A 12,316-nucleotide genomic window follows, 5' to 3' on the forward strand; every position below is an offset into this window, starting at 1 on the left:
CAGCAGTGCACGATTCACTGTGAAACAACACTGACGCAAAGGCTGAACCTGCAGCCAAACCTCCTTCGTCATTGAAGCGCTGGATACCTCCTTCCAGCACAGGCTGAGCCCCAGAGGCGGCGAGTGACATGATCTCTGGGAAGTGTAGTCAATTGCAGGGCGTTTGCTTTAGTTCAGAACAGCAGCAGTGAAGGGCCCCGGGACTACAAGCCCCAGACCGCAGACTGCAGCGGATGTGTCGGTGTCAGTAATCGCCAGTGAGGGGGGATGCGATGCAGTGACTGGTCTGTGGGCATCGCCTTTTGCAAGAGTGCAATTACTTGGTAATGAGAGTGGAGTTTGTTGCGGGTTTGTGATCGCAGACTCATCTGATACAAAACAAAAGGGGCCTTTGGTTACAGTGTTAAGACAGTCACAGGGAGGGTTTGGGTGGACGCTGCAACATTGATGCAGGTTCCCTGGTACACAGCTCCTCGTCCTGTATCTTTTATGGCTCTGAAGCTCGTTGAGAGCTGAACCCACAAACTTGCATTTGTTTGTACGGTGTGTTTCTCTGGGGAGTGAGTTGTGAGCGTTTGCACAGCGGCTACTGGTTGGATGCTGAGCCAGGGACAAGGAAAATGAGGAAGTGACCATAATATAATAATAATAGTCCTCGCATTTGATATAGCGCTTTTCACGTCGGGAGGACGTCCCGAAGCGCTTCACAGAATAGACTGTAAAGTGAGTTGACTGTATATTTGTGGGCGAACGCGGCAGCCAATTGCGCACAGCAGTGTCCCACAAACAGTCGTGGATTGAAAATGACCAATTTTATTATTGTTTTTGGTTTTGGAGGGATTATTATTAGGCGTGTGGGGTAAGGAAACTTGCCCAAGGTTTCGTCCTCTGCCTGGAATTGAACTCAGGTCTCTCGCTTGCAAAGCAGGTGCATAGGAGGGGGGGGTCAAAGAGGTTTTTTTTTCCCAGATAAGTGGGACTTAAAAATAGATACAGAGAGGAATGAAGCAGGGAGTTGCAGAGTTTAGGGAAACATCCCAAAACCTATTGCCTATCTCTCATTCCCTATCTTTCATCTGTGGATTGATATGCTCTGTGTTTTCTGTTGTTATTTTAGATTGCCATTTAGTGATCATTTTTGTCCTGATCTGCTAACACATGTTAACACATTCAGTAATTCTGCCCTCTTTGTCCCACTCAACAGAATGAAACCATGTTTGTGCATTGGTTAATCGTTGGGCTGTTATTGACCACGAATGGACTGGAAGATCAAGATGATGAATGGATCGATCCTCATGATATGTTGCACTATGATGCTGCAACAGGCAGAATGATAAAACCACAGCCGGTAACAATTGCTTTTTTATTAGCATTAACAAGTAAATTTGCAGTAAAATTAATTGCAGCAGAAACACGTATGGTCAGGATGAGACCCGGAAAAAAAAGGGCAACGTACATACATTTTTTAAATTGCTTTCAAGATTAATTTTGGCATTTTGTACAACTTGTTTTGGATTTCCTTCAGCCCATTTGCGAAATTCAGGACAAAGCAGTGAGGTGAAACAGTGAGTTTACTGTTACCCTTCCAAGCCAAAACCCTAACAATTAGGATGGCCAATGCAGCAGAAATAGAGGCAACAGAAAACTTGCCAAACAGTAATCTCGTTGGCCAACTGTACAGTTTTAGCTAGTTAAACTCAACAATCAGAGACCCATGCCCAATAGCTGATGTCCACCTTCACGCTAGTTTTTTTCCCCCCCGTCTGCCTCTTTTTTGGTGCTTGATACCATTGAAGGAAATTCTAAATAAAGAGAAATGTGTGCTAATTCTTGGGTCACATGGTTTTAATAACTTGGTGGGTTTAGGTTAGCACCTTTGGGATGGGTGGCACCTGTATTTCTAGTTGTTAGTTACTAAGTGTTTGTTTTGTGTTTTAAGTATGATTGTGATTGTGCTCTTCTATGTTTCCTTGTTGAAGACCAGAAGTGAGCAAGATTCTGATACATCGACCATAACCCCTGAAGACAGTGTGGAAATAGAGGGGAGCGATGTTCCTTGTGCAGAATTTTCTTGTTGTAACAGACAACTTGAAAAATTACAAAATGAGGTTCGTATTGTTGTTCTGTGATGCTTAGGTGAACGTGATTGCCAGGAAAGTAATGTAGGAGCAATCGGTATAAGGCAAATTTTTACTAATGCAACTTGTGTTAGCTGTTGTCGAACAGTTGGCAGGTGAAAGTGCTCGAATGTTGGTACATTGGTTTTGGTTGCCATTCCTTAGCCATGTCACATAGGGGCATTTTAAAACAGGAAACTGGAAGAGAATTCCAGTAATTCTACAGTAAACTCGCCTGGACATCAGCTGATAGTTAATGCTCTATTCATGTTTACATTAGACGTCATCACAGATTCAATAGTAAACAAAACAATAATGTTACTATCAATCCCCACTGTTAAGTAGATTGTGGAGTTGCTTAGTGTTAGGAGTACTCATCTCGCAAGCGAGAGGACCTGGGTTCGATTCCTGGGTGGGATGAAATCGTAGACAAGTTCCTTACTCCACTGTTTGTGGGACACTACTGTGCGCAATTGGCTGCTGCGTTTCACCCACAAAACATACAGTCAATTAACTTTACAGTATATTCTATGAAGTGTTTTGACACTTCTCAATGATGTAATAAGGCACTATATCAAATGAAATACTATCCTTTTGTTTTTGATTTGAGCAACTGTTAAAATAAAACTGGATTCTTTTGCTACTAAAGTTGGTGGAGTTTCACTTTAAAATGTCAATTCGAACGATAGTGACTCTCAGCTAGGGGATTTACAGCCTGTTAAATGTTCCCTTTCAAGTTTGTTATTAAACCAAATGATGTCACGACATATCCACCTGACCAGGCAGACGGGACCTCAGGTTAACATCTTATCTGAAGGACAACACTTCCAACAAAGAAGCACATCCCCAGGACTGCATTGGAGTGTCAGCCGAGACTTGAGCGTTCAAAGTCCTGACGTGGGGCTTGAATCCACAACTTCTGAGGTCCCATCTGTCTAGTCGGGTGGATCTGAAAGATCCCACAGCACTATTCAAGAAGAGAAGGAAGTTTCTCCCAGTTTCCTGGCCAACAATCCCCCAAATAAAATTGATCATTCACTTCCTAGCTATTTGTAGGATATTGCTCTATGAATGGTTACTCACTCCTACAAGAAGAATCAGAAGAAAGCCAGAAAGTGGGTTTGGTGATTTTTTGAGCATGAGAACGGGATATCCCAGCAGCAGAGGGCTCCTTTCTTGTCTTTTCAAAATTAACCAAGTATCTTTTATGTTCTTTCTGAGATCAGGACATACAGAGTTAGATTCCCAAAGTAAATAGATGGGTAGTATGGAAAATTGTAGAACCCAGAACAAAGAAACGGGAGCTTTAGGATCATGTGAGAAACGGGAGGGATGGGTTTGGGGAGAGGCTCCTCACATTTTATGAGGCACACTTCACTAGAGATCACTATCCGCTTGTACTGATTCAAAGCTGACAGTGACTAATGGTTCTCGACTGATTGTGTGATCATGGTATGCGATATATCCAGAAACAGTAAATTAACCATAAACTTTCCCTTTGTACCTTAAGAAACAGACGGTTGAAGAGTTCAAAAAGAAATCCTCAGCTGACTCAATGGAAACGAGTTGCAATCCTGTTTTCAAGCGATACCTGAATAAATTACTTTTGGAAGTTGGAAAATTGAGATTAGTAAGTAATTTTTGTTTCAACTTAATATATTTTTTAGGAGTGCAAATTATGGGTTATTTTGTTGCAAATTCCTCATCCCATGGAAACCAACTGTGTTGGGTCTTCTCTTGTACCCGTCAGTATGTAGAAGTGAAGAATATTGTGCTTGTTGAGATTTCAAGAGTGACCAAATTGTAGTTCAGGATACTATGAAGGGAATTGTCAAAGTGAAAATATTTCCATATAACCAATCTGAAATAAATCTTACATTCAGGTGCTTAAGACCTATCTCTTCGATGGGACTTTTGGTCACCTTTCTCTACAATGCCTGGGCTCCCCTATCCAGTCAGCTTTCTAAAGTCCTTTCAGATCCTCTGAACGTGAAAGGGCACGATATAAATGTAAATTGTTGTGGAACATTATGCATTGAATGTTGGACTTGTTCCTGCTCTAACCACACCTAATATAAGAAAAGTAATAATTCTTTGTTTTTTTTTCTACAGCCCGATGATTACAACAATGAACTCCATTACGATGCAGACGTTTTCATTACAAAGCAGGATGTGGCTGAAATTAAAAAGTTTCTGAGCAATGAAAATTGGAAAGCCGGTGCAATGGATGATGCACTTAGTAAAATTCTAATTAACTTTAAGAATCACGATCCCGACATTTGGAAATGGCGGTTTGAAGACACATTTGGGGTGGATTCCATGACAGTATTTTTGGTAAGATTGAAATTGTTACTGTTTATTGCTTTAGCTCTGCTGCGTAGAGGACAGATGGGTAAATAGCCCATTCCCAGATCATACAGCTGTTACAACCCGGTTGTTTGCAGGTCCATAAAATATGTGAGTTCTAAATATCTGATCTATGAGTCCTAAATATGTCAATGCAGAAACCATGTTAATATTTAGCGTTTCCAATTAGAAAAATGTTTTAAAGTCAGATAAACAAACATTCATCATATTATAAGATGATGTTTTGCTGGTGCATATCAAAATGCTTCCCACCACAAGAGATGTATGTAAGCCTCCTTTCACCCGTAAAATATCAAGTCAATGCACTTTATAATATATCCTGTGAAGCACTTTGAGATGTCTTAAGGACCTGATAAAGGCACTCTTATCAAATGCAAGAATTATTAATATTATTATTTCAGTGTGAACATAATTTTTGGTGTTGTGAGCTTTGATCATCAGTGTTGTGCTTTTTTCGTGATGTATGTTGTAAACCTTTCTTTTCAGTTATCTGCCAGCTTTGCCTGTGTCGCTCTAATTATCACGACTGAATTATGGACTATTATCTCACCTCTTACACAGCTAGTTCGTTTCTTTGTCCTCTGCTTTTTCGTCAGTGTTGTCTGGAATTGGGTCTACTTGTACAAGGTACGTACCGGAATCTGCCTCAGATGAATGGGTGTATTTTTTAAAATCTATTTGGTTTCAAGATCTTGTGACAATGTTAATAATCTGTGTATAAATACAAAGAGCAATAAGGTATGATGCTTTTTATTGTTGTTCAAACATTCTAAGCGTTTAGGATTATTTGTTACAATTTGCTTCATTGAATTTTGGAACGTGGTGTCATGATTGATTAACTCTACAAGACTTTGAATGTCTTGATGGATTCCCTTCGGGCCCAAGCACCTCCCTATCTCTCTGATCTCCTCTGCTCACCCATTCTGCTCAGTTAATACATGCACCTACCAACCTCCCCACTTTGTGCCACCATCAGTGACTGAGCCTTCAATAATATTATGTTCCCAGCATCTGGAGCTCCCTGCTCCTCAACCACCCCACCCCACTCTCTATCTATCTTTAATGTCTCACCTTATAAACTACCCCTTCGACCAGGCCCAGGTTTATGAAGATTGCTGAAGTTGCATCACCTAACTTTTGCAAAAATTATTTGCAGATTGCTTTTGCTCAGCGACATGCTGATATTGTCAAGCTCGAAGATGATAAATCTCTATGTACAGGGTTACAGAGGATGGATTGGAAGGGAAGCCTTTCTCGTAAGTATTTTTTGGGGTTGAGAAAATCCTTCTTTGTAGACAAATAAGTGTCTGCACATTATGGTAATTTCAAGACGCATTTCTACCAGTTATACTGCACATTTGGTGCTATTTCAATGTGATTGTGACTTTGTTATACTTGCAGTTTGGAATTTCCATTCCTGATTTAAAGGCACACTGATTTAGTGTAGCACTAAGCTTTTTACACACCAGGAGTTTGCAGGTTGCCCTTGCTTACAGTCCATGCTGACTTCATCCAGAGCAGCAGTAAGAATGCTACAGTTTGCCTCAATGGGTTAGGGAGAGAGGAAAATAGCCAGGTTTTCTGCTCCTAATGGCTATCCAGATTCTCCTGGTGGAGGTGAATGTTAAGGTGAGGATTTGTCTGCCGTGTGCCCCTACAACAACAACAACAATGTGCATTTATATAGCACACTTCACTCGGTTTAGTGTCCCGGAGTGCTTGGCAGTGGCGGAGTCTGACACCGAGTCAGGGGGGAGAGGGAAGGGGAAGGTGACTGTAAGCACGATCAAAACTAAAAGTGTGATCTGAAGGTGGGGAGGGAGGTGCAAGGTGTCGGGATTGAGGGAGAGAGTTCCAGAGTTTCGGGACGAAGTGGCTGAAAGCATAGCCACCGATGGTGGAGCAGAGGGAACGAGGGACAAAGAAGAGGCTGATTGGTCAAAAACCCTGCTAACAGTCGCTCTCAATAATCATATGTGAAAAATGGTCACTCAGATGAGGATATTAGAACTGTATCCCAGTTTGGAGAGAAAAACACGGGAGAAATTGTGGAGAAGGAAAAAGAAAATGTACACTTCTGGTGAGCTACTAAGTGTGGCAACTTTCGTTTGAGGGGTAGATGCATTGACCATCGAGATTTGGTACTAGTCAACCAGTTTGGTGTTGGCTTTCATTTTAGAAACATTTTGCTCCTTACATTTTTTATTTTTGAAATGTATTTATTTAGAATATTTGGATTTCATTGGTGTACCTTTTAACATCCGGTTACTCTGATCTGAACAGAATGGTTTTTGAGAATATGGACTATACATGAAGATCCCTGTGAAAAATACTATGAAGTTCTGTTAGTGAACCCTATTTTTGAAGTCCCTCCAACGAAGGTAACATGAATAGCATTGAGCTGCAAATTGTAAAATGTTTCATTCTGTTTGCACTGGCCACAGGCATGAATTGATTGTTTCTGTTCTAGGCACTGGCACTTACTTTAACATCATTTTTCATCGAGCCATTCAATCACATTGGGGAACCAATTAGCCGTTTTTTGCGAGACATTCTTAAAGACCTACCATGGATGTTACAAATTATGGTGTGCCTGGTATTAATCGTGTCTATTGCTGTAAGTATTATATCTTTAATGACAAAAGTATAGATGATACTTGATATAGAGATTTTATAGGATGATTATTTTTGGGGTTCAGTGTTTTTAATGGGCAAGTATGAAAGAATGAAATGATGCAGATTTTACCATTTACCTCTCCTCAGACTCCCAAAATCAGGTGAGCTATATTGCTATAGGGAAGCAACAATAACATTGAGCCTCAATACAGGGTCAGCCTAAACAGTATTGTAAGCTTGTTGTGATGTGATCATTCACCTTGTGGCTGTTTGTGTGATTATTGCAGTGTGCAAATTGGCTGCTGCCTTTACCTATAAATATTCAGCCACTACACTTCATGACAAATTCTTGAATGCTTTGAAACGTTTAGATGCGATAAGGCACTATATCAAATACAAGGATTATTATTGTGCTTAACATCAACAGAAGCAAAGCTGTTCTGCTCCCTACAGCACAGCGATTATGTAGTGAGAAGCCTGAATTATATTTCTCGCTCCGTATCAGTTGGAATCACTATCGAAGGTGATCGAGCCCCTAATTTTCATATTTATCTGGGAATTTTTTCCAAAAAAATCATTTTAAGGATGAGATCAGTTCTTAACATCAGTAAAAACTGTTGTAAATTCCTGGGTCATCTTTTAGTGTTTCCAATATCAGAAGAATTCATTACAGTTGTATAGATATAACTGTGGTTTGTTTCCTTTTGTGTTTTACAGGCATTCTGCTATTCCTCAGGCCATGCAGTTGTTCAGTACGGTTTAATGAGACAATTTCCAGGCATGGGTCATCAAGGCCAGCCTCCTGCTCCAGTCATGTACCACAATGTACCATACGGTGCTAATTATGCCTATCAGCCAGGCGGAGGATACGTGGATTACCAAGCAGGTGGCGATGCTGCGCATATGCCGATGCTCAGAAGAGGTGGCAGCCAAGTCCATGATCCAGCCACATTTCCACGTCTTAATATACCAAGGGATCTAGATCAGCAGTGGGTGGGACATGCTTATCAACACGATAGAAACGTGACGTATGAAAGAGTTGCGATGCCCGATAACGGAAAAAGCGGCGACCAATTGCGCCGAAGGAAGGTAGCAGATCGGTTTCCTCCGGAGGTTCTTGAAGAGCTTGGGCCGTCTCAGAGACGCACGGTATACCGCGCACAGCCTCCAGCACGCGCTGCACAATACTCCACAAATGACTTTTTTGATGGTAATTGTGAAGAACCTGAAGCTGGTGATTTGCAAACCAAACCTGAAGCTGGTGTGAATAATGACAATGAGGCGGTATCGGACCAGGGAAAACCAGAGCAGAAGAATACGCAGGAGCAAACTGGACAGGGTCCTGAACGCTTCAAAACCAATGATGCACCCAATGCTAAAATTTCATCCTCTCCCTCAGGGGGCAGAGCTGTAGATACACAAGCTAGTAATAAAGGGAACATGAGTGGAAGAGAGCCTGAAATTCAAGTAACAGCACTAGAAAATATTGGAATGAAAGTAAGTTTTCTTAAGAGATTTAGAAATCTTTACAATAAAAGTCAAACCTTTACTTTAATATCTACTACATAATAGCAATTTAAGTAACTTGGGACATCTTGTAAGTTACAAGAGTAGAGATGTTGGGATTGATTAGATTTTAGATGAAAATAAGACTGTTCCGGTAGGAGCCGAAACTGCATTTCCAGGGAAAGCGTTCAGGCTAAAATAGTTATTGTAAGTGAGTTTGCTTGAGTAATGCTTGTGGCAAGAGTGTTAAATAAATGCCAAAATTTGAGTTGAGTGAACTGGAGGGAAAGTAGTCGCAAAGTGTGATGGGAAGATGTCATTTTTGTCGTTTTTAAAGCATGAAAAGAGTTTGTAGCTCTGAGTTTCCGCGGGAACAGAAACAGTGCCTAGGGTTCAAGGAATGTCACGAGCAAAAAAAAAAAAAATTCCGTACAATTCTTTATCAATAAAAGACTTTGGAGAGAAACTTTTACACATTTCATTAAAACACCTATCAAATTTGATAGGTATTTTATTTTAGGTGTGAAACAACAACTTGCATTTATATAGCGCATGTCACACAGGGTAGAGATCCAGAGAGCTTGACAGTACAATACCAAAATATTGCTGGCATTCATTCCTGGATAACCCCTTGGTTTCACCTGAAGCATTTCACTTCATGCCTCCGACATTGCATTTGGTTTTATAATAATATTGATTCAATGCTCGGTATGTTTGAAAGTCAATGTCCAGTTGTTGAAGCTTAAAGTTTGAGTAATTTGAAGCAGGAAACAAACAGCGAGATTGTTTTTGAACTACAGTTCGAATACAGCTAATAAAGGTGTAGAATAGAAACTGTATATATAGCAAGGAGTTTACCCCCTCCCAAATACTTATCACTAAATAGGGAAATGAAGTGACCCAAACATCTTTGTAATTTTTAAAGTTTTTCAAAATAAATAACCAATAATATGTTTCATAGGAATCCAAAAATGCAGAATCTGGAACGAATCTAGAACATGATGTGAAGACTTCCATTCAAGAAACTGAGTCAGAAACGACTGCAACCTAGGGCAGTGTCAATCAATATTTGTTGCCAATTGCTCCCTTGGTAGTTTACTGTGGATTTGGAACCTTCACCAGAGTTCACTTATCCAAAGCTTCAAATCTTAGCACGTTCTGTACATTGTGAGTGTCCTTGTGTCCTTCTGAGCACCACCATAAAGCTATATCAGCGGGTAATTTGAGTTTAATCAAAGAATATTGTGACTGTACAGTTCCATTTCTCTTCAAAATCCAATTCCACGTTACAATCGTTTTTAGAGGCAAAAATAGCACTGTGCGCTTTTTTTTATAGAAAACATACATTTTGAAAGTTCTTGCCGCCTTTAATGAAGCAGATGTTCTTCGTTAAAATTGAAAAGGCAAGGAAATTCTATGTAATTCTGATCGCAATATGCTTCTTAAATTATTTTTTTTTCCCGGTCTGATATTGGTTATATTGAGAATGGTATCATCGCTACCATTTACAATATCTGCAATTAAGCTCAATTCTTGTCACGTGGTTAATCATGCTGTAAAAGAACAGATGCCTGATCTTTTACTTGAACGTGTTTAAAAGCGATGTGATGGGCAGAATAAACCTATCTTCCCACTCCACATTGGTATACTGCTAAGTGCTTTAATTTTTTTATAATCAATGATTTTATGCATATGAATTAGAACTTCATTCCACTGAGATGTTGTAAAGCTTTGTTAGTATTCTTTGGCAATGCACATCGTTCTCTTGGTGCCATGATGGTATTAACTTTGATTGCATACCCTACTAAGATGTGCTAACAATGTTAACAGATCTACAATCTCGAAAAACACGCTTTGGAGGAAAATTTGTGTTGTGAACCTTTCAGTTTGTTCATGAAGATAAACATATGTGAATAATTTCATGCTGGTATCATTTTGCAATTTTTCTGACAGAAGGCTTTAGTGGTGTTACAAATCCACCAAACATGAATCTTTTCTGTGTGTGCATTTGTGAGTGTGGTGGGAATGAGATGGATGTTGGGTAAATGTTTCATTTGTTTAATAATATTGGTGTAATAATTTTTTTAAGATTGCAGCTGTTGTGATTTTATTACACAGAGCATAATCTGCAGCAATGATATCTGCGTTTTCTTGAGCCACAGAAGACTGTCTGGTTTTGTGTTGTGTACAATAAAGACATTTTTCAAAATAAAACATTGCAATAGAAATAGTTTAGCTGGAGTCAGACGTTCAAAACCTACATGTTTGTGGTAAATGACAGTATACTATTGTACAGTACATTAATAAATGCAGAACATTTAATTTTATACCCAATTCAGTCTAGTCTGCAAATCTTGTTTTTTGTTTCCCCAAGCAAGGTGGTCAGGTAAAGGAAGACTAACTACAATTGATCCTATTCTATCCATTGGCACCAGATTATTAATTGAGGTGGCTGGATTCAACGTTAAATATTGTAGGAGCTGAAACAGCAGTTGATGAAGGTAAATTAAGAAATTGTAATGTTCTGCTTCTAGATCTCAGTCATTAATTTAATGTCTGTTGGTGGGATATTTCTGTGTCCAAATTGGCTGCTGCCTTTGCCCACAAAATTGTCATCACACATTTCAATAAGTAAATCCTCCAAAACTTAAAAAGGTGCTGTAGTAAATATAAAGATAATGAATTCTAATTTAGCTTTCATAAAACAGATCAGCATAATGGAAATGTGTCCATAGTTTGAGGTCAATCCTTACATAATGTTCTTTTGAAAGATGAAAACATTTTATTAAAATTTCCACACCAAAATATTAATAAAGCATAATCTAGGATTTAAAAACATCCAGTGTCTGCACAATGAAAACCGGGTTAAGAAGCAACCCAGTTTTTCAGTGAAAATGTAGATATGGTTCTAATTATGTTCTTCCAAAGTAGGTCGGTGAGTTAATTGAATTAAGATCTGAAACATACATGAGAAATTGTGCAATATAAAACCAGCACTTTTTAGAGCTCTTTGGAGTAGCTGGAACTGAACACTCGACCATTGCAAGCAGTTTCTAAACTCCCCAGACTCTTGATGGATTTTAGACAGTGTTTGAAACACTCCATATTTTAAAATGCTGGGCAAAAAAAGCTTTATTTGATATATCAATAGAATGGTGACATAAAATATTCAGTTCTTCATAGAATGCTGCCTATTTAGAAAAAAACTCACCTTGGTTTAAGTGCTTTTATTACAGAAATAAAAGATTGATATAATGATTTTCCAACTCATGAGTGTTCCATTCTAAAAAGCACATAAGTGTCCTCTGGTGGTTGCATAACAGTAATGGAATATTTTTCAAAAAGACTTAGATCAAATTGAAATCTGAGTGCAAATGCTGCAGTTGTTCAATTAATCAATGTTGTGAACAATCAGATACTTTGTAACTTATATATCTGGGACCAATTTTTGAATAGTTTTGTGTGTATCACTATTTTCTTTGAAGTTTCCTCCTTCCCCATCACATATTTCAGAGATGGAACACAATACTGTAAATATTGACACCTGAAAGCTATTGTTGGATTTGTGTACGGTACTCATAGTTTTCCATTTAGGGAACAGGACTTCTCTTCCCTCCTGCCTGCCATCGAGATCAACATGGATAATGCCGTCTGGGACACACACAACAAATTGAGTTTACCAATTAGATGCCTGATCAGACCTTATTAAC

General features: G+C 39.2%; 1 protein-coding gene across 2 annotated transcripts; it reads left to right on the forward strand.

Annotated features, from left to right (window-relative positions):
- The first annotated feature begins 232 nt into the window (after positions 1-232).
- Positions 233-10,940, forward strand: clcc1 (chloride channel CLIC-like 1). 2 transcript variants are annotated; one of them, XM_042334954.1, is made up of 11 exons: positions 233-323; positions 1,205-1,348; positions 1,980-2,108; positions 3,628-3,747; positions 4,230-4,451; positions 4,971-5,111; positions 5,641-5,740; positions 6,768-6,865; positions 6,955-7,101; positions 7,818-8,597; positions 9,568-10,940. In XM_042334954.1, the coding sequence occupies exons 2-11, from the start codon at positions 1,214-1,216 to the stop codon at positions 9,655-9,657; spliced, it is 1,962 nt and encodes a 653-aa protein (XP_042190888.1). In that variant the 5' UTR covers positions 233-323; positions 1,205-1,213; the 3' UTR covers positions 9,658-10,940. The 2 variants fall into 2 exon arrangements, with proteins under 2 accessions (XP_042190888.1, XP_042190889.1); XM_042334955.1 differs by having other exon boundaries at positions 5,046-5,111.
- Positions 10,941-12,316: the final 1,376 nt, after the last annotated feature.

This window comes from Callorhinchus milii, unplaced genomic scaffold (assembly GCF_018977255.1).
Source record: "Callorhinchus milii isolate IMCB2004 unplaced genomic scaffold, IMCB_Cmil_1.0 Scaffold5, whole genome shotgun sequence".
Classification (NCBI taxonomy): Eukaryota; Metazoa; Chordata; class Chondrichthyes; order Chimaeriformes; family Callorhinchidae; genus Callorhinchus; species Callorhinchus milii.